At 43.6% G+C, this 22,459-nt stretch overlaps 1 protein-coding gene across 1 annotated transcript in view; it reads left to right on the top strand.

Annotated features, from left to right (window-relative positions):
- Window positions 1-22,459, top strand: part of LOC119405778 (general transcription factor IIH subunit 4) — a 60,009-nt gene that overhangs the window by 10,045 nt on the left and 27,505 nt on the right. Inside the window, exons 4-7 of the mRNA XM_037672614.2 lie at window positions 4,370-4,463; window positions 4,895-4,986; window positions 5,701-5,815; window positions 16,004-16,072. Of these exons, the coding sequence (XP_037528542.1) occupies window positions 4,370-4,463; window positions 4,895-4,986; window positions 5,701-5,815; window positions 16,004-16,072 (370 nt within the window). The remainder of the gene's footprint in view (window positions 1-4,369; window positions 4,464-4,894; window positions 4,987-5,700; window positions 5,816-16,003; window positions 16,073-22,459) is intronic.

Raw genomic sequence — 22,459 nt, 5'->3', positions numbered from 1 at the left:
ATTTTTGATCAAATCTATTGTTATTGCATCAAACTGCTGGGGTCAGCACGGAGTACGAAATCTGTTCCATTTCTTGCTTCTCCATTAGGGCTTTTCCAAATCTATTTCCTATTAATATACATTGCAATTTCAAGAGAAGGTATTCATTATTCAGAGGTGATTCTGTTCTGTGAATTCCATCAGGATGCCTCCTCTACAATTCCTAGAGTCGATGCCGTAGTTGGCCAGTTGCCTGTTTCTCATGCTCCTTTTTCCCCACTTTCACATTGAAGTCGGCAATGACTACTCTATACTTAGGTTACACCTTTTGCATTGTTAATTATTTATTATTACTCAACATTGAATCAGAGGTTTGTTCTGCTTTTTGTTTATACCTCCTATTTAGCTTTATCGGTGCGCAGGCTGCTCTTATATTGACGGTGTGGAAGCACTCATTGTTGCCTCCTATATCTTTAAGAGTATAAAAATCCTACCCCGTGTTCTCTCTTTTCTGGAAGACCTCTGTAGCAGAGGACTTAGCCACGAGTCTGTACAGTGGAAGTCTTGTCATTTCTCTGTAGTGACCCTTAGATATACAGTAGACTCTCAGTAAATGGAAGTCTCTCAAGTGGAATTGCTGCTTAAACGGAACAATTGCCTCTAATATGATTGGTTTTGTACTTGAATCCTGTACCCCTTTTCATTTCTCAGTACGTGGAACTCCTCTTAAAAGGGACATATTTTTCTGATTCCTTCAGGTTCCGTTTAATGAGATTCTACTATAATCAATTTCCTTTAAGGGGGGAAGCTGCACTTGAAAAGATACTTTTTTATTTATGGATAGATCTGAACCAAATTTTCACAGTTTGTGTATTTTGATGTGATATTTTTTGTGATAGGGCTAGTAGTTCCCAATATACTCTGCTATCATTGCATGAGCTGGGTCCTTTGTTTGGAGCAAAATTAGCGTCTAAACAGAAAACCCAAAAATGGTGGTTACAGTATTGAAACAATGTAGGATGTTCAAGGATAGCAAGATGCTATGAATCAATTTACTAGGCGAATTTTAACAAGAGTTAGAGGTCATCAATGTTTACAGAAAAAAAACGCCATTGTCACATACCATACATGTGACCCATTTAAAAAATTTTGTGAAATGTATATTGCCCTGAAAATAGGCATATTGCTTACTGCATGCATTTATCTTTCTGGCAAAACAAAAATTATGCTGATAGCTCAAATAGAACAGAAGCTATTTATCCTCCATTGTGACAAATGTGTCAAAATTGCTGTTTTGAGAAAACAAGGAAAAACTTTGCAAAACATTTTTATTGGAAAAATACCTATAAAAGCTTAAGAAAATGTACCAGGGGCATAATTTGGATGCGTCCCATCCTTATTCCTCCTCTTGGCCAGCTTCCTCACATTCTCAGATGCTTCTCTTTTTTTGTTGGAGCTGGCAGTCCGTCGGCGGTCCTTCTCTCTTGCTCTCAAAGATGCACTGCTGGATATGTTGATGTGCAGCTGCTGTAGAATTGCAGCTGATGCATTTAGGTTTTTAGTGTTGGAAGCGTAGCACAGCCTCTGCAACAGCAGCTTCCACGGCAAAAAGAGAAGCATGCTGCTCCTTCGACACCAAACTCCAAATCACTGAGTGAAGGCTCTCATTAGAATTTTGTGTCTTGCCTCGCTGGCATCTTTGGAGCAGGGCCTTTTCGGAAAGTCTGGTATAGACCGGCAACATTGCTTCGGCAACCTCCTTTGGCAAATTGTAGCGGTGTCGAGGTTCTGGGTCACCTTTTGCTTTCGCAGTGTTGTGACGGCACCACGAATCAGCACCAGCTGGGCACAGACTGCGGTCTGAACACACGTCGGTGGATGTAACGTGCTTGTACGTGGCCATTACAGCCTTTTGCATGGCGTCCACATCATCATTAGATTTGAGTGCCCAGCCGTAATATGCGCTGAGCCGAGTGATAAGCTCATTCGTCAGCCGACCTCTCCCACCGAGGCTTTGCTTGCCCTCTCCTTTTTGTTTTTGCACTAAATTTCTTAGTGCTGTCCCCATGCGCTTTTGGACATGGTTGACACAGTCCTCCTTCTCAATGTCAATGAAGCTGTACACTTTCGCTTCCTTGATGGCACCAAATGTACGGCTGTCACCGTCACACAAAATAGTTGTGTATCTCAATCCGTGTCGATCAAGTGACCTCTGAATTCCCAGTGAAGAGTTCTATAACCGCACCGACGCCTATATTTGAGGAGTGGCCGCGGGTCATCCAGGTACCGTCATAGGACACTGCTATGTTTCCTCGATATCCGAAGCATAGGTCCTCGTACAACGAGGCCACTTTCACAGCACACTGGCTCATAGCCACCTCGGCTGCTTGCATGGCTGCAGGTGCCAGAGTCTGCTTCAGATGCCGCTGAAAAGTGCTGTGATGCATGCCACGATGGGACAATCCCATTGCCGCAAATACATCATTCATCGCTGTCTGGCCGTTTCCAATTGAAACCATCGCTCGCGTAGCCAGGAGGTTGATTTCAAATGGGTTACAAGTCTTCTTGCCATCAGTTCGAGGCGAGCTCCGTTCGGCCCCGATCGCTCCACAATTGTCGCACACGACAGTCAGCTTCACTGCAAGTCCGTAGTCGTGATCGCCCCTCACTATTCGCGCTGGCCCGTGACAAGACTCGCAACGCAAATGTCGAAGGAGTGAGTTCATGCACTCCATATTTACTATCAAGTAAGGAGGAGGCTCATCTAACACTGGCGCCGTTTCCGCACCGCTTGCATCTGTAAAGCGCTCAATCTTTCGTGCTGTCGCCGACACCGATGAAAGATCCTCAAGCGTGGCAGTCTCGCGGGCGCGCGCCTCGCGCACTTCACTGGCACCGATCACATCAGCGTCTACCCTGACACGGCCGGAGTCGACATCGCGCGCACTGTGAGGGAGGCGCGTTTCTACGGGCTCTTCTCCGTTCCCGATAGCATCGGTGCGGTCATAGTCCACAAAGCGTACGCTATCCGGGGAACCCGTCTCACGCACTCCTCTGTTGACGATAACTCCTCTGTTGACGATAACATCAGTACTCGTGCGGCCAGTGTCCATGCCGCGCACGCACGAGGAATCGTCTACTGCCACGTCAACGTTATCAGACGATGTCGGAGCTTGCTCGCGCGATGCACTAGCAGCACCATTGGGCTTTCTACCCCTGCCTTTCTTCCGTGAACGGCCAAAATGATGCTTCGACCGGAACTTTTTCGCACCGCCGGGCATAGCGAACCGCACCAAAATATTCTAGCACACTGACCGCACGAACACAGGTCCGTTCGATTCACCTGCACCAATCGGAACCGGTTCACGGCGGTGCACGAGAAGTTCAGAAATTGTTCAGCAGGAGTTCAGTGGTGCGGGCACGGTGCTTCACTAGAAACGAATGACGAGGTGCCGACATGGTGCAGACCTTATTTTTGTTCGCTTAATTTACGTCGTCCACGTAACGTTGACAGGTGGCAAACCGCACATGGACAGTCTATGAAGCGCAAACACTTTGGCAAAACACGTCTCACGTTAATAAGGTGGGTACAGCATCTACATCCGAATGCTGCGTCGTCTGCTCAGCTGCTAGTGCGCACGCGCGAGACTGCACCAAGCCGGCACCGTCAGCATTGAGGGTGCAGGAAAATCGTGAACCAGTGCTGCACCACTCCTGCACCTTTTGAAACGAATGGCGTGGTTCAGAGGCCGCCATTGCTGCACTGCTGAAACGAATGGAAAGGTGCAGCACCTCGTGAACTGGTTCCGGTAGTGCAGGCGAATCGAACGGACCTCACGTTAGGGATAAGACACCATCGCAAGAGCGATACCTTTTCAAAATGGTGGCTGACACTGCCATCAAGTTTTCCTGGCCAATCGAGAAGCGCCATTTTGGTCACAAGCGTCAGGCAACCAATGGAGTCGCGCGCAGCGCGTGATTTTGCTTCGCTTTTTTTTTTTCCATATTTTGCTTCCGCCAGGGGCACATGGTTGCTTACTGAAAAAAAGAGAAAAACTGGAAACGCGACCTTTCAAACAAGACCAAAATGGCGCTGGTGGAGCACGTAGTTCGCGTGCTGTTGGCGGTTGAGAGTAAGGCTAGTTTAGACTTCAATTTAAAGGTCCGCTTGCGCGTAGTTGCTCTTTTTATCTCTTATAACTCTGGAAATAAATAGAATTTCAAAGCCAAAATTTGCTGATAGATGCAGAAGGGCCTCGGGAATGCGAAAATGATGAGAGAGAAAATGCGATTTTTGGGCCGATTTCCGACTTTTAAGTGCCGCGTCCCCCCTTAAGGGCAAGCACACTTATGTCTTTATTGTTATTTTTTTTTTGTTTTTGTTTCACAGTGGAAAACCATGGGCTGTTTACAGTGCACTTGAAAAGGACAAGCACGGAAGAGATGCTGCCTTCCTAGACCAATATGCTGCTGAGCGATGGGAGGTGCTTATGTGACATTTTTACATTGAGAGAAATCTATGTTATACTACAGTTTATCTCAGGGATGTGGGCAGCCAGTGAGCTTGCTTTGTGTTGTGTGCTATTACTTTTTTTTTCCTTTTATCTGCCATCTGCCTTGCATTAGATTTTTTTGCCTCCGTCACAGCTCCTCCACTTTCTACTGAAATGATTTTATGATTGACCTGCTTAATTTGGCTTTTGTAAAAGTACTTGCTCTGCAAATAAGCTGTGAACCACCTGTGGCAAATGTGTACATCTTCTACAGGTTTTAATGAGAACTAACAGACAGTAACTGAGAACTAACAGACAGTGTACATCTTCTACAGGTTTTGTTTCGTGTGTGTGTGTTAAGTAATTGTGCCATTTGCCGTCAGTATATGTAGCTGCTTATTTTGCCTTTGTCTCTGCTGCAGTGTGTCCTTCATTTCATGGTGGGTTGTCATACTACAGAGGGCATAAGTGCAGATGCAGTACGAATACTGCTTCATGCTGGACTCATGAAATCGTAAGCGACCTGTTGTTCAATATTAATAAATTTCAGTCACTGTATCTTCATAAATTTCTAGCATTAGTTCTGGCTAAACGTCTCGTATTCCTTCTTTATTGAAATCACGGAAATGCCCTGGCAGTGATAATAGGCAGCTAAACTGGGCTCACACCTGCAAACCTGAGATGACTACTGACAGCCAAATTTTTCTTTGTGACTTTTATGCTTTAATGAGTAGGTCTGTGTCTAATAATCACGAAGCTGAATTGTATACGTTCTAACATAATGCTAACATAATTTCGTTATGATAAATTTTGGTGTCACTTTAAAATGCCCACCCAAAATCATCAAAAACTAGTGCACCACTCCAGTGGAGCACCATAAGATCACGTGGGCTTGTATGACATTGAGAGCGCACTTTTTTCATCGGAGCCCTGCATGCAGGAAGGAGTGAAATTACACGGGGGCTGCAGTGTCAGTCATGGTGTGGCAAACCAGACACATTGTCCTGCTGAAATTTCTGTCGGCGTAACAGTACCCCACGCAATAATGACAAGTTTTAGGTGATTTATGTGTCTGTTTAGCATATAGTAAGTAGCAGTATTGCAGTAACAGTCGCTGTGATTTACATGTACATTGATGGAGAATATATATTTATGCAGAGGTTGCTAGTTTGTGGCATTTGTTGCTCTGTACCCACCGTTACTAAATGAGTGGCTTACATGAATGCAGGGAAGAAGGCGAAGGCAGCTCACCATTGATAACCATGGAGGGCTTTCAGTTCTTACTGATGGACACAGCTTCTCAAGTGTGGCATTTTGTACTTCAGTACTTGGACACTCTGGAGGTATACATCTCATTGTCCCTTTGTGCTGTGAATATGTCTTATTATTATACATCTCAAAAAAAAAAGCAAGATTGTGCTTTGTAGGCTTAATCACTTGCGTCATTTCCTTATCCTCCAGCATTTTTGCCCTTTCAACCAGTTCAAGTTAAATATTGAGCTGACGTGTATTATTAACATCTACATTAATGACCTCCCAAGCATTTCACTTTCACCGAACATAATCACGTATACAGATGACACTAATCTTTTCTTTTCAAATGCATCCCTACAACAGGTTGAGAATGAAATTACCTAATGATTATTTACATTTATTATCTGACTAGCTGAACTCAAACAAACTTCAATTCATGTTACCAAAACTAATTATATAATATTTAAACCGTTAAATAAGCCAATGTCTGTTAATATTACTGTTCTACTTCAAGCAAAGCAGATAAAACAAGTAATAACGCAAAAGTTTTTGGAGATATGGTTTCAGGAAAACCTCTTTTGGGATAATCATGTCAATAAACTAAGCAGTGACCTTAGTATAGTAGTAGGCTCTGTGTATAAAATTAGTAGTCTTATACGATTAGCACTAAAACTGAATTTCTTACTTATATCTTAGTTGTTATACATTAATCTGGCAAAAAAATCTACTGTAAAAAACTACGACAAATTAATAAGCTTACAAAAAAGGGTATTACGAATTTTCGAAAACTACCACGGTTCACCGCGAGACTTACCTACATACAATATTTTTGATAGGCACTCATTACTTTGAGCAAATCAAGTTTACTATTATAGATTACTTTTGCACATAAAAACAGTGACCCCATGTTGTCAGCCTACCCACTTCTTCCCCTGGATACCATTTGCGCTATCAAATCAGAGTACCACCGCTCATGCGTACTCACTACGGCCGTCAAGACTTAGAATGTGAAATACCTCGGCTACTCAACATTGTTGAGCATGACATTTGTATGAGCCCCGCATTAAACAAGGTGTAAAAAGCTTTCTCTTACATTCTCGGATAACCTATCAATAATAAAAAATAAAACATCAAGCTAACTTTTTATCTACACCATATACACACGTCTTTTTTTTTTCCTTTCGGTTTGTGCTGCACTTTGAAAGTGCATATCAATTTTATATATAGAAGTATATATTCTTGAAGTGTTTGTATGATGTTCTACAGGTATTGCTTTATTTGCATTGAAAATTATGTACATGCATGTTGAATTGTTTGGTTTCTCTACTGTTTACTTACATTGAAGATCACGTACATGCATGCTGAATGCGCATAGGAGTAAGAGCCTCTGTCAGGCAACCTGGCCTTTAGCTCTTGCTCCTCTTTCTGTATGAGAAAGAAAGACGATAAACTTCAAGCATAGTGACACATTTGGTACCTGAACCAGCAGCATTAGGTTTTGCCAAAAAAAATTCATACACCTCACCACTGTCGAGAACACGTATTGGAGCTTAAAATAACAAGAGAGCTGAGCTAGTTGGTAGGTATTCACGTTAAAGAGACAGGGCAAGCAAATGTGGACACAAGAGAGAAGTCAAGACACCACAAATGCCAGCGTTTGTGGTGTCTTGACTTTTCTCTTGTGTCCATGTTTGCACGCCCTGTCTCTTTAACATGGATGTGTTGGAGGCAGTGGCAAATCTGGAAAGGGGTTTCTGGACACAACCATATATCTTGAGAATGGCATATTAAAGACAACGCTGTATAAAAAACCATTTGACAAGCAACAATACCTAGATTACACAAGCCATCACCCGAAACATTGTAAACAGGGCATTTTCAGGAGCCAGGCGACAAGGTTACGTCGAATATGCGTAGAAGATGAGGATTACGTAAACAGACTCACTACCCTAAAAGAAACACTAGCAAACAGAAGCCATCCAAACGCGTTCCTTCATAAGGCTTACACGGACGCACTAAAACTAGACCGCACTGAGACACTTAGACCACGCCCTAAAACCACAACAACAACACCGCCTCTTCTCACTATAAAATTTTCAAACGCGCTTCCGAACATAAACAACATCCTCACAAAATACTATCCAATTTTAACAACCAACCAGAAACTTAAAAAAATCTTCCCCGAACCACCTAAGGTCGCCTACAGACGCAACGCCAATTTTAAAGACATGCTTGTTCATGCAAAACTCGCAACAAGAACTACACCAACATCTGGTCCCTGTGGGCGCACCAGATGCTCGACATGCAAACATATACAGCCAGCCACCAACGTAAAAAGCACAGCATCGGATTACATTCACAAGGTAACATCAAACTTCACGTGCACCTCAAACAACCTTATCTACTGCATTGAATGCACCACCTGTAAAAAACAATACATAGGCGAAACTGGACAACCAATTCATGTAAGACTGAACGGCCACCGCGCTGACACAAAGCACAATTTACCAAAAGCAGTAGCTAGCCACTTCAATCAAGAAGACCACAAGTTCGATCAAGCCAAACTTTACATTCTACAAACAAATTTCCGGACACCACGTGAGAGGAAATACATGGAATCGTATTTGATACACAAATTTCAATCCTTACACCCATCAGGAATAAATGTAGCACGTGGCAATTTGGAATCACTAAAAGCCATAGCATGATTTCTCTAATATTAGGAGACGTAAAGTACGCTCAGCCTTCAAATAACCTTGACCAATATTCTATTCGCAACTTAAAATCCATACTAGCCCCCCTAATACACTATCAATCTTTTGTCCAATATTCTGTTCGCAACATAAAATCCCTACTAGCCTCCATAATACACTACCAATGTTCTTTTTGAAAATTACAGTTGAAACCTGCAATAACGAAATCGGCGGGGAAAGCACAAAATTTCGCTCATGCGGGAATTTCGCTGGCGCGAGAATGCGGCAGAAAAGACATGTAATTTGCAAAAAACACATTTTATTTACAAAAGTCAGTAAGTTCGCTTTGGCGGGCCTTACCATGCAGCAATTTTATGCCTCTCGATCGGGAATCTCGTTCGCCACGGCACAAAGCTCGCCCCATGCACTGGTCAGTGACGGCGGCACTGCGCTGTCACCAGTACCGTCATAAAGTGCGCCTGCAGGCGAACCTTCTTCCGGCTCCGCTGGATCAGCGCGGATCAGCGCAGAATCGTGGACAGCGAGCTGCACGCAACGCCGAATTGTTCGGCGAAGTCCATTTTTTTCTGCCCTTTTCCCCCTCAGTGATGATTGCAGCCTTATCTTCCAGCGTGATGAACTTCCGCTTTTTCTTTGGAGGCGGCATCTTCGCAGGCAGCGAAATCGGACGAAGCAATCGCAACACAGAGTTCACGTTGCACCAAGCAAATGCTCCACAAATGGCTCCACACACGCGACCATGTGTGCGCAAAGCCGACAAAGCCAAGCACAGAGCCAAGCCAATGAACAAAACTCCATGAGGAATGTGGATTTGGCTACGTAGTCCGCGATAACCAGCAGATGTCTCGGCAAGCCATCATCATCATTATTGTCGCCAGCTTTGTGTTTTTTTGCAAACAATGATGGCGGCTGCTTCTCAAGTGCGCTGTTAGTTTTGCACAATTTAAGTGTAGCATCAATGCATTTCAGCAGTTTTCGAATGTAGTTAATGTTGCCAGAGTAGATTATTTACGCACTCACGTTTCAAAAATTTCGTTAATGAGGGACTGCGGTATGAATATCTTTCGTAGTCGCGAGTTACGAAATGCATTGACCCCTATGGACGTTCGCCGGTGCTCCGAAAATATTTCGTTGCGGTGAGAATTTCGTTCTCTCGGGATTTCGTTATCGCGGGTTTCGACTGTATTTCAATCTTACTATATGTATCTGTGTATATAAAGGTAGATATAGTATATGTACGCATGTTATTCTTAAGTGATTTTCTCTTTATAGAACCTTTGAACCACGGTTTCATCTCCCCTTTCCGCCCTTCTACGACCGCCCCTGCCCCACAATGTCACAGCGCTCGCCTACCCAGCAGGTTCTCCGCGCCCTATTCCGATGCCCCCCCCCCCCAACTCCCTTCTTTTCCTTTCCATCTTTTTTTTTTAAACTGGACGGCGGCCCAACTTCTGTGGCTTTCGACGACACGTGGTGCATATGTCTGCCAATGACTTCACCTATTCCTTTCAGACACCCCCCTCAATATCACTTAAAGTCGACATGTGGACATTTAAACACACGCTGCCCGCTTTCCCGGACTGTAGTTGTCCTCCCCATCATCTTCTGCTGCCCTTTGTGATGGCTAGACTCGCCGCGCTGCTGCGCTGCACCCTTCCAGTTTCCTACAAGCTCCCCCCTTTTGTCTTCGTATTGCCGTTGGTGGCTCCAGCTTTGTTAGACCGCCAACCCCCCCACCCCCACCCCGCTTTTCCTCCCCCCCTTTTTCTTCTTTTTTTCTTTTTTTTCCAGCTTCTCTTACCTCTGAGATGAGAGCCCCGATCGCCGTTGCAAGCATTTTTGAAATGATGTGGCAAGAGCTACACTCTGCCGCTTCCGAGTTTTTTGTTTCCAGGCAGAAATTACCAACAGCGCCACCGCCGGATATGACGTCAACACTAACCCTTTAAAACTAACACGCCAGGGATGACAAGGCGCCTTTGACAAAGATAGGTCCACCTATCGAAACGTCGGCCAGCCTTCTCTGAGGCACTTTCTCCTGTTTCAAACCTAAAACGTCAATAGTATTAACAGCAGTGCTCTACTAATCGAGAAATTAAGGTAAATGTAGGACACGACGTGCACCACGAGTGGGATATTTTCAAAATGATCCCGATGATGTCAAGAGTCCTCAGTACAATTAACGACTAGTAATCAAACTAATTGCGATAAAAAAAGAACCTTCTGTGCATCACAAGACGCAATAAAATGCTGTTTGTTCATTTCTGTTTGATTCATGAAAAAAAGAACATTGTGGCGTTAACATGGGGAGCGGCGTGAGGGGTTCAAAAGTTCCGTTTTCGCCGAGCTGCGCGTCTCAGTGGTAGTTTCGGTATCGTGTACTGCTGTGTGCTTGGCTCTTGCTATTTTCGCACTATTGATACTCTACTGCTGCTGCTGGCCAAGCTAAGCTCTGTTACAGTGAACTATACAGTTTCGGAGTGGCCCATGGCTGCGTCTTGGCAAGGTTGATGGCCGCTGTTGCGCAAGAAACCGTAGCATAGGTGGCCGGGCCGTAAAGGGGGGCAACGTTGGGCACGGCAACTGGTACGTCAGAAGGCCCATTCAGGCGGGTGATTTGAAGTGTGCTAAGGCAGCGCGGACCACTAAGACGTGATTTTCTTTCAAAATAAGCATTTCCTTGGCACGAAACAAGCACTACGAGGTTTCTGGAACGCTATTTCAACAATCAACGCCGAGTTAATATTTGCCTTTAGTGTCCCTTTAAAGAAACCCAGATAGTCAAGGTTAATGCAGAGTTCCTTGTCACAGCTTGCCTTATAATCATATTATAGTTTTGACTGGTAAAACCCCATAATTACATTATCTGTGGCACAAAAAAGTGCCGCCCACTGTGCAGACGGAATAATGTCTTTTTCCTTTGTGAGCACTACACATTACTGGCACTAATAAATCAAAAGGTCAAAACCGAACTTATTACAGTAGAACCCCGCTGTTAAGTTCCTCACTGTTGCGCTTTCCCGGCTGTTAGGTCATTTTCCGCTGGTCCCAGCACAGCTCCCAGAGGATCTAATGTATTTGGAACTCCGCTGTTGCGTCGCAGCTGCGGGACCGTTTTTATATGATACGTTGCGAAGTGCGCTTCGAGTTGCCCAAGCGACCAAGGAAGAGAGCGGCCATGTGAACTTTTTACAGCGAAAGCTGTTATGAGATCACAATGAGGGCCGTTTTTGGCACCGTAGTTGTCCGCCGCTGCCGCCATTGCCGGTGTCTGTAAGCACTATCGCGCAAAATAAGAAAAAAAAAGACAAAATAAGAAAAAATTTCCAGGATGGAACGAGGTTCGAACCTGGGCCCTCTGCATGGGAGCCCAGTATTCTACCTCAGAGCCATGCCGGTGCTTGAAACTGCTTTGCAAAAAGACCCTATACAGGCTTCATGTCGGAAGGAAGAACATTAACATATGTAATGTAGCGTGGTAGAAAAGTAAAATAACAACCAGGCGTCACACAACGCGAATTCTGTATCCAAGCGTCACACAATGCGAATTGCACGAGTGGGTTGTTGAATGCTTCCAACCCAACAAAGGGCTCTGCCATAATTCTTCGTCATTAGCCACAGCATCTAGAAAGTGCACATAATGTCTTACGGGTGTTTAGCGGATACCACGGATCTCCGCACAATGAAGAAAAATGGCCTAGTGGCTGCTTCCCTATTTCAAAAAATTATGATCACTTATAGCGTTGTGGGTTCCTCGTAAGTGCACTTCTATTGGTTGCCAGTGAAGCCCATAAGGCCCCCATGATCTATTTCCTCAGGGACTCAATAAAGTTCTTTCCCTCTCTCTCTTCCTCACGTTAACATATGTTATAAAGCGTGGTGGGAGAGTAAAATAACGACCGGGTGTCCAACAATGCGAATGACGTAACTAGTGGGTCATTTAAAGCTTCCAACCCATTACAAAGGAGTCAGCCATAATTCTTCATCGTCATCAACCGTCGCATCAACAAAGTGCTTAGAGATGGATCGCTTCTCCACAGAATGACGAATGACGTCGTGGTAGGTGCTTCCCAACTTCACAAAAATTATGATTTATGGCGTAGTGGCCACCTTGCTAGTGTACTTGTATTAGTAGCCCCAAGAGAGTTCATAATGGGCTCTAGAAATGCTGCTCTTCCAGCTTTCGCTGTGACTGTGCTGCGCTTTCCACGCAGGCCTGGCGTTTTTTACGCAGATTGGCCTGGCTTGACCATAAGATTAGTTGCATGAGAGGCGCAAGCAATGCGCATAATACAATTTCGGTGGCCGCAAACAAATGCATAGCCTTTGAGATTCGTATTGCAAAGATGGCGTCGATGAAGTAATTAGTTTTAGACTTGTTTGCAGCACTCGCGAAAGTAAGGCCTTTGAGATTGGCGTTTGTTTCCACAGTCGCGTTGGCGTGGATTCATCATCGTCATTATTTGTTGGACTCGTTACGCTGGTTGTGTTGCGTGTGGTTAGTTCTTTCATGTCTACAACTGTTGGTGCCAAAAGAATCGCATTGCATACGTTGATTACATTTCTGCGGATGACGCCGTTCTCAGCTCTGTGCTTCTATCCGTCGACTAGATCGTGGCTGAGTGCACTAATGTGTGCACCACCGACAGTGTTAGGAATTTAGTGGAGGAGGGGTGATTTTCCTAGAAGATCACTTTCGGAAGTACTTTCACGAGGTGTTTGACTGTCTGTGACAAGCCGTGGCAGTCCGACACTATGCCAACAGTGCTATAGTATTATCGCTCTGAGACGCCAACACATCCGGTGGCAATCTCGCAAAGGTATCACCAAAAGCGATTGCTTGCCAGGTGTTGGCCGTCATGGCACTAGATTTATTAAAAGGAAATGACACTGCAGGTGCTCAAAAACCTTTTCGTGCTGATCGGGCACGAGTAAACACACCAGGCAACGTTGCACTTTTTTTTCAAGTATGCATTGAAATAAGATTCTGTACCACTAAAAAATTTTTTTTTGTTTTTGCAGTTTCCCGGCTCTTACGTTTATTTCCTACGGTCCCTTAGAAAACGTATCAGCGGGGTTCTGCTGTAGTACAAATTACTGCATGATAAACATTGTTTTAAAATTTGTAAAAAGAACACATAGAAAACAATAAAGTAAGAGGAGGTTTAGTTTTTGTTATTCTGTAATCCCAAAAATAACTTTCTTATAAAAGCCAGCTTTTTTCTGGCATCATTGTTTTATATTTTTCCTTCACAGTCATCCTAATCAGACTTGGTAGTAAGATCCAGGGGTGTAAGGATGTGGCACAATGGGTAGCCCCCCCCCCCCCCCCCCCCCCCGCCCCTTTGTTTTTTCTGTTCCCCAAACTTTTTTACAACCATAGGGTACCTAGAATAATACCCTCTTAGAAGAAAAAGGGGGGTTGGGTGTCTATTAGGGACATTTTTTTTTGTCCCATAACAATAATCATCTATTTCGTGTGCATTGCTTGCGTTGTTGCCACACGACCAGTAATTTTTGGTCATGAATGGTGTGCACACTGAGCGTAACATAGTATTTGTGACAGGAAAAAAGTGAGCGCACAGTATCCCAGGAAGTGAAAACAAGCCAGATGACGATTATTGCTGTGCGGCAGAAAGAGGCCCCAGATCACACATCCCCCCTCCCATCCTTTTTTTTTTTTAAGTTTACAATGCAAGACAACACCTGCCTGCCCAGCCCCCATATCCCAGCCAAGGGAAGTGGGGGCATTTTTATTTCACATCAGATAGTCAGATGTGCGTCCTAATGCTGCCATAGCAGCTTGCTGGCATTTTCTGTAAAGGTACTGATTATACTGTAAACTAGAGCTGTGCGAATAGCAAAATTTTGGGTGCGAAGCAAATTCGAATATTGAAGTGTGAGTGCGAATCGAATCGAATATTTTTCGAATATTCTCGAATATTTCTAGAATATTTTTCGAATACTTCGAAGCGAAATTGCAGAAAAGAAAAGTTGGAGAGGATTCCTAAGCATATTCTTATGAGATAACAACATGAAAGTGTTTTTCGCTAGCTTGATGAAGCACTGGTGGGGTGGTGTTTCATAGTTGTCTTATCAAGAATGAGGCAAATGTAGTGGCTGAATTGTATTTATGTGCATGATTTGGTGCAACCAAAGTGTTGCCGACAACACTTTACACGTGATAGGCAAAGATGCCATTTCCTCAGCCTCTCCTCCTCTCTCAACTTCTGTGGGAGCCCAACTGATGTGGCGGACAAGGGTGTGCTCCCTTCAAGTCTGGAGTTCCAAATCTGCCTCGTAGACGTCGATATATAAGAACATCTGAAATTTTGGATGCTAAGAAGCTTCGGCTTACGATTTTTCGAACTTCCTGCCCAAATTACAGGTCCAAAACAGCATTAATAGACCCTTTTCATAATCCGCAAGTGCGCTTCTCTGCGCTGCATATTTGAACAACTAATGGCGGCATCTCTCTTGCTTAGAGTTGAGACGAGGTCCTAGTTTCACATGCTGAGGCTTGTCTATTATGCGTATTTATGTCAAGAGAGCCGAGTCTACATTTTCCACGTCATAGCGTAAGCAAAATGCGCTTGAACACGTTGTTTGCAGTAAGTGACTAGCCGCCATTACTTGGGCAAACTGAATGGCAGGAAAGCTAGCTTTACAATTATGAAAAGGGTCTATTGAGCTCCCACCTCTGCCACATCTTTCATCTCCATGTTGGAACGAGCGTTTTTTTTTTTTTTAGTTAATACATTTGCGACCGTAGCAGAGCTTAAAAGGCAGCTTTGCCGCAATACCGGGGTGTGATGAGGTGAAGCATATTGAAAATCTGAAGGGGTAACTTTCAATTTGACGTTGAGTGAATTTGTTTTTGGGAAGTTCGAATATTTCGAATAGTAAAATTCCAGTGCGAATCGAATAGAAAACACTATTCGAAAAATATTCGAAATTTCAAATATTCGCACACCCCTACTGTAAACTAGTCTTTTTTCTTTAGCATCTGGAAGCAGTTATATCAGACACCCTTCACTGATTTGTCATCTACGAGGAACAGCGAGCCGAACACTGTTTTCAAAATATTCTTGCTGCCTTTTGCACTGCCGTAAAAGAATTAGATGTCATTGGAAGGAAAGTACTATGTATTTGCTGTGATTAATCATTGTCTCACTTCTTGCATTGTTGCTTTGGTCCATGTATATGTTACACACATTTACAGTGATAAAAATTGAACCAAAATCAGCAACAAGCACCTTTTATGTGCAGTTACATAGAAGTGTGAAGTGTTGTTGCCCAGTGGTCAGTTTCTAAGCATGAAGTAGTCTCAAGTCTATATTGTGGTGTATGAGCTAAGCATTAGGGTAGCTTCATAATTTTGTGCATTGTAATTTGTAAGAACTGTAAATTCACATGTGGGCTGCTGAATCGTCACGTCTAGTCATGCGGACTGTGTGTATGTATCCCACAAATTGCTGTCTTACAAGTCTTGTGATATGGCTCTAGAGGTATAACATGAAGAATTAGTTCGTAACTAGTGCATAAAGTTTTCTTTCTTTGCAGTCAAGAGGCCTGAACCTGGTGGAATGTCTGACATTCCTTTTCCAACTCAGTTTCCTCACACTTGGGAAGGTAAAGGAACCTTTATTTTACTTCAAATTTCCTTCTTCTTTGCAAAATGCTTCAATATGTATAGGATTTTTTGATACAGCTCTAGGAACACTCACTGATGTCTATGCATTTTAGTATATTAAGTACCTTAGGATTGTAAAAACTGGTAAAGGATTTTAACCCTTTGAGGGTCGAATTTTTTCGCAAAATGCACTCCAAAAATGTAATTTTTTTTTATTGCTGAATTAAATTCTTCAGACCATTCTATTTAAGAAAAAATTGTCTAAAATTTTTTTGCGTGACTGTAAAGTGACAAAAAGTCATTTTTGTTGTTACGTACACATGGTTTATTCGTGAGTAACATTAAGCATAAGAAAAAAAGGACACTTACATATGTTTTTTTATAAATAAAAATTATGTGTTGTATTAAACATAGCTCACAGGCATACAAAAATACAGTTGGGGAATAGTCCACATCAGAAGAATCACCGCTCCACTCACTAGCAGCAGAGCAACCGGTGTGCACTTCCATAGCATATGCAAACTGCATGAGTGAGCGCACGGAAGAAAACTGTGTGGTTTTGCGCCAGTCTGGAAAGCAAAACGAGTGAAAACGCTATAACAATCCTTCGTTTTATTGCCAACGAGACAGAATTAGTTTTTCCAAGTTCCTAAAACGGGAAACACAGCCATGGCGGTATCATTTGTGTAATTTAGCGTCGCACGGAAACAGATGTAATCACGCCCCGGGGAGCAATAAACGAGAGAGTAACAAGCGGTCACCCTTTGAGAGATTAGAAACCAGACAGCCACCAGCTTTGCGGGCACAAGAAGTGATAACAACCTGAAGGATGAAACCAAAACCAGCCATACCGTGCATGTGCTTGGATGCGCAAGGGAAAGCCGGTGTGCCGCTTTGGGAAAAAAAAAAAGCAGAGAGACATCGGCGCATGAAAAAAATTTCAGTATTCCAAAGTGTGGCAGCACATGCCAAGCAAGAGATGTGATTGAAAAAGGCACATGAAACCAGTGGAACCGCGCACGCGCGCTTGGTTGAGCAAGCGAAAGCCGGCGCACAGCTTTGGAAAGAAAAAAAAAACGGAGAGACATCGACGCATGAAAAAAATTCCGCATATTTCCGAAGTGTGGCAGCACATGGCAAGCAAGAGAAATTATAGAAAAAGGCGCGCGTTTTAAACATACAGGCATGTCGTACATGTACGGCGAAAAGCCTTTGGTGCTGGTTAGGTGATGCCGTACATGTACAGCGTAAACCCTCAAAGGGTTAAGATAAGCAGGGATGTGAAGTCTAAAATAGATGCTCTTGAACTATTCATGCACAATGAAGCCTTTCCAAATGGGTGCCAGCAGTGTCCTCAGTCGCTTTCACATGCCTCAGCACCAGACATTCTCAGTATCGTGTACCAGGCAGCAGCATGTGAAGACAGTCTGCTTGGCACTGGGTCAAGATAATTTGTCCTAATGCAACATTTGAAGACACTCATCTGAGGAGTGTGCAACAAGTTCCAGACTAGAGTGACCTAGAATAGGGGTAGTGTAATAAGGGAAACAAAAAAAAGGAGTAGAGACGGCCACACGACCGCAATGCTGTTGGCTTATTTTTGCTTCTGAGGTAGCGTACAAGGCTCACCGTGCGCAAACGTTTGAAAGAAAAGCAATGCCAGGTAAACTAACCTTATTCCACAAGTTTCTGCATAAAAGGCGCAATATAGAAAATGCTTTACAAATATCCAGATATCATAAAACAAAGTTACAAATGTCCCCATTCTTGCTGTAGAAGCTGCCTGAACGAAAATACAGTAAGAAATTGACAAATAGAAGTGTAATATCTCAATCACTTCAGAATCAGAAAATTGTTCAAATGCAGAGATCCCTTATGTACCTAGCCTGAAAAAATGCAACATGCGATAATATATATATATATATGTATATATTGCATGTTGCATTGGATCGCTGAACGTCAGTATGAAACATTCGCGCGAGATGCGTGTATTGCTTCAAGCCTTCACCATACGATATGAAAAGTTTCTAACAACTCATTCTCAACTTCAGATGTTTTCACGGTTCTCGGAGGTTACGCGTTCGCCCGGGGCCGGTTCAGAGACATTACAAAGAGATGTGGACGAGTAGTTACATGAAATACAATTCTTTCCGCGGCATTTGAGTGCGCGCCAACAGGGCACCCGACCGCAATTTCCCGCTTTTTCCTGATGACCTCAATATAGCGTCCACCACAGTTTTGTGTCTGGTCATCTCTTGAATAAATATAAAGAGATGACTAGACGGGTAAAGCAAGCCTGTTTTTTTCCCGCAGACGCGTGCAATCAGCTGCTCTGAACTGAGAATCACGTTCGTTTTCGGGCGATCGCTCGTAACATGAAGTGAGGCATGCACGATGTTTGTTGCACTGTTATCATTTCATTTACTTTGATTTGTCTTGTTTTTTTTTTTTTTTAAGGTAGAGCCTTCGATGCCTCATCAAACACGAAAATTGACCGTCGGCATCCCGCGCAGCCAACACGAGTGATGCACGAAATCGTCACGCGATGACGTCGACAGAACTTGTGACGTCACTATGCCGTCATTTAACGTGACGTCATCTGATGACGCCATCACACGACATGGTCGCTTTGCATTGCCTCCGTGATCGGGGGCCGATCACGGAGGCAATGTAAAAGCAGGTGAGGTGCAGAAAGCTTGCAATGCCTCCGATCCTGTCGGCAGTCCGAAACCACGTTATGTGCAGAAAGCTTTCGGAGAGGGGCGAGGGAGGATCAATGCATCGACTGACGAAAAAGATGGCTTTCGTTTTCGAGTCACCTCAGGCGAATGCGTAAGAGACCATGTTTTTTTTTTCATGTATTTTTTTCGCATACATTTTACCATACAATACAGTTTTCAAAATGTATGGGTAATTCTAACATGTTTACATCGATATTGGCGACCACCACGTTTTTTATAACCTGACGGAAACAAATCGTCAGACCACACATCGTCAGAATTATTTCTGGCTACAGAAAGCGGGTTTGCGCGCCACACACCATAATATTATTGCTAGTCGTTACGCAAATGACAAGCATGTCAAGTTAGTGATGCCATGACCTATCGGTCGTTCATTCTAAAAAGACAGGGCGTGCAAACACGGACACAAGAAAGAAGTCAGGACACCGCAAACGCCGACTAACAACTGAAGAGATGCACAACGGCTGAAAAGAAAGAAGGCACGAAAACTTATCTGCGCATGCCCATGCAACAGGCGAACCTATCAATCCGGCACGCGTGGCGGTCTACGTGGAAGATAACTGTTAAGGCATTTGATTTCATCTTTATGCAAGTTAATCGGCGATTGGCTCACTTACCAACTAGCTCAGCTCTCTGTTATTCTATCGGTCGTGTTGGGCATACGTACATTCGTGCCCCTCCGTGCCAATTTTCGTGTATACCACGTGAACGAGACGCGAGTAATTTTTTACTTTTGGTAGCGCGGCCACGCCGACTGATACATTCGGCTTCGCATGAAATGCCTTGAAACAGCAGAGCACCGGAGGAAGCCTTGTAAAACAAATCGAATGCGCGAAATAAAAGATATGATATGAAGGGTGCAAATGCGTTAGCGTGCATGAGCTACGTTCTCCTGGTTATCTCCTGTTTATTCTCTCCTGCAGCAAGTTTACGTTCGTCATTCCACACGAAAGTAACTTAAACGCCTTTTCTCACGATGAAGTGCGCGCAGGATGCGTTCCTCAAACAGCCGCCAAAGTGTGGACCAATGCGATGACAAACCAGCTGAAAGGATATATACAATATCCCCGTTTCACAACACACAAACTAACAAACGCGTTCTCTGTGTGATGAGTCGCTGCAGTATTACGTTGCAGTGACGCAGTATTAAATATTGCCCAAATTTCCGTAATTTTAGCTAATAGCGGCCAAAATATCACGCGCGTAGCAGACGCTCGCTGCTTTGACGCGGCTTCCGCCGCGGAGAAAGCCCACGGATGGATGGATGGATGTATACGGCTGTGCCCTTTAGATCGGGCGGCGGCTCACGCCACCTAGCCATAAAGTTAAGTACTATCACTATGTATTGAAGGATTGCAATTCACTCGTGCCTTGATTGTAGCCACCAATCGGTTAGCCTCCTCCTGGTTATTTCTACTCGTTTAAAGTCTATTTTGCCTTCACTGTCCCTAAACCCCAATGCTTTGAAATATTCCGCGCCATTATCTTGGACTGTAGGGTGAAGCCCTTTACAGAACATTATCAAATGTCCAGCCGTTTCCTCCTCCTCTCCACACGCACTACATAACGTGTCTGTGCCTTCGTATTTGGCTCGGTACGTCTTGGTCCGCAATACTCCCGTCCTGGCCTCAAACAGCAGAGAACTACCCCGAGAATTATCGTAGATCTTTTCTTTTGCAATTTCCTGCTTGAAAGTTCGGTAGGTCTCCAGTGATGATTTCGTAAGCATCCCCATTTTCCACATGTCCCTCTCTGTTTCCTTCACCTTCTTCTTAACCGATGTTTCCTTTTGGCTTGGTATTCTGCTGTTGTCTAAATACTTGCTTGACAATTTTCGAGTTCGCTTCCTCCATTTATTATCAACATTCTTCATGTACAAGTAGCTGAAAACGCGCCGCGGCGCTGCCGTGCCGGCAGCGCCGCGGCGCGGAAGTTCACCGCAAAAGGCCCTCGCTCCTCTCATGTATTCGCGCGGCGCTTTGGACACTCCCCCTATTCTAGGTCACTCTATCCAGACTTCTAAAGATTTGTTGCTGTTAATTTTTACAGTGTAATGTATTCCAGAGAATTTGGCTTCAAAAACCTAGTGGCATGCTCTTTATGACTTACCTACTATTGCGCGTGACCATAAAACAAGTGCCTATCAAACCGGGACCGCACTGATATGCTGTTTAGCTGTGAAGTTTTGGTGTAGTGTGTTGGATGGTTGCGCCTGCTCTAAGGTGCCATTCATTTTTCTCAAGGTCATGCTTAGCATGTAGTAACCACATTAATGCCACTGAGACCATTTTAAATAAAATATGAAAACAACAATAGACTTCTAGCTTACCACTGATGCACAAGGCCACCACGATGTGGCAGCGAGAAGCTGAGCAAGTGTACGTGAGTGGTAAAAGTATAGTAAAACAATCACGTTAGAGAAGGAAAACTCCCCCATCAACACAAGTACGAAAATAAACAGCAGAAGTGCATGAAACTTCCCTAGGCCACTGATAGATGCTGCGACTTGCCCAAGAAGTGAAAACTGTTGGGGGTGGTGTTGGTGGGCAGTAAAGTAGCCACAGCCATACCTTGTAGCTCACTGATCATGTTCCTTTCACTTCTGCTTGTACCACGTTCACTTGTAGTGTATTTTGTGCTTGTCGTTACAATGGACCACAGTAATCTGATGATGAAGATCTTTTTTATTTGATGTCCATAATATCTAAAATCTTGGCTGCAGTTGATGGCGAAGTGGAATGGCAATTTTTCGGGCCATTGAGTAAGAGTACTGTTAGAAACTGGAGGACCGTAATCTCTTCATAGATAAAAAAAAAACTGCCATTCACAAAGACGTTCATGTGTCAAGAGGCTTCAGAAATGGGCCAACACATGCCGTAATACACACAGGGTCAAGCTGTTTCTCTTTGCACTCCTGTAATTTAGTGTAGAGTTTCAGTGCTACAGTTAGTCATAAATGACGCACTATGTATTAAATGAAACACAAATACTAATGCCATATTGTGCTACCTAGTTTATTAGTTTGCTTGATTTCTTACTTCTCCTGTAAGTGCTTATTTTCTAGACATATTTACGTAATGTATACTTTTTATGCAAAATGTCATGGGCAGGGTTTTCTGTTTTTACTGCTTTTGCAATAGGTTAGAATTCAAAAGATGCATTAAATAGGTAGTTTGGCTTTCTCCATTTATCTAAGCTTTCTAAAATATTAATGAACACTTCTTCTGAACTGCAGGTATCAACTTGGCGAATTTGGTATTCACCAAGTGTCATTCACCATGGCACTTGGTGAATGCCATGGTTGAAGAAAACATGTGAATACTGAAGATATACTGTATGATGTGCTGCAAGTTGACAAGCAATGTTTGTTAAGGAAAACAAAAGGGCTCTGGCATGAATGCTCAGCATTTATATATTTTGAGATATAGTGAAGCACACTTATAGGAGTGCTGCAGGGCCCAGGAAATGTGGGTGTATGTACAAGGTATAACTACTAATTACGCTGACCAAATTGTACAGAAAAATGTGGCTAGAAATTTTGTTATAACATTGATTTTCTTTAATTTAAGCTTATTTTATTTTTAGACACACAAAATAAATTTGAATTGTCCAGTACTTTAAATAAAGGATGATTAAAACATCCTG

This window comes from Rhipicephalus sanguineus, chromosome 1, assembly GCF_013339695.2.
Source record: "Rhipicephalus sanguineus isolate Rsan-2018 chromosome 1, BIME_Rsan_1.4, whole genome shotgun sequence".
Taxonomy (NCBI): Eukaryota; Metazoa; Arthropoda; class Arachnida; order Ixodida; family Ixodidae; genus Rhipicephalus; species Rhipicephalus sanguineus.
This window is presented reverse-complemented; position numbering and strand designations above follow the sequence as displayed.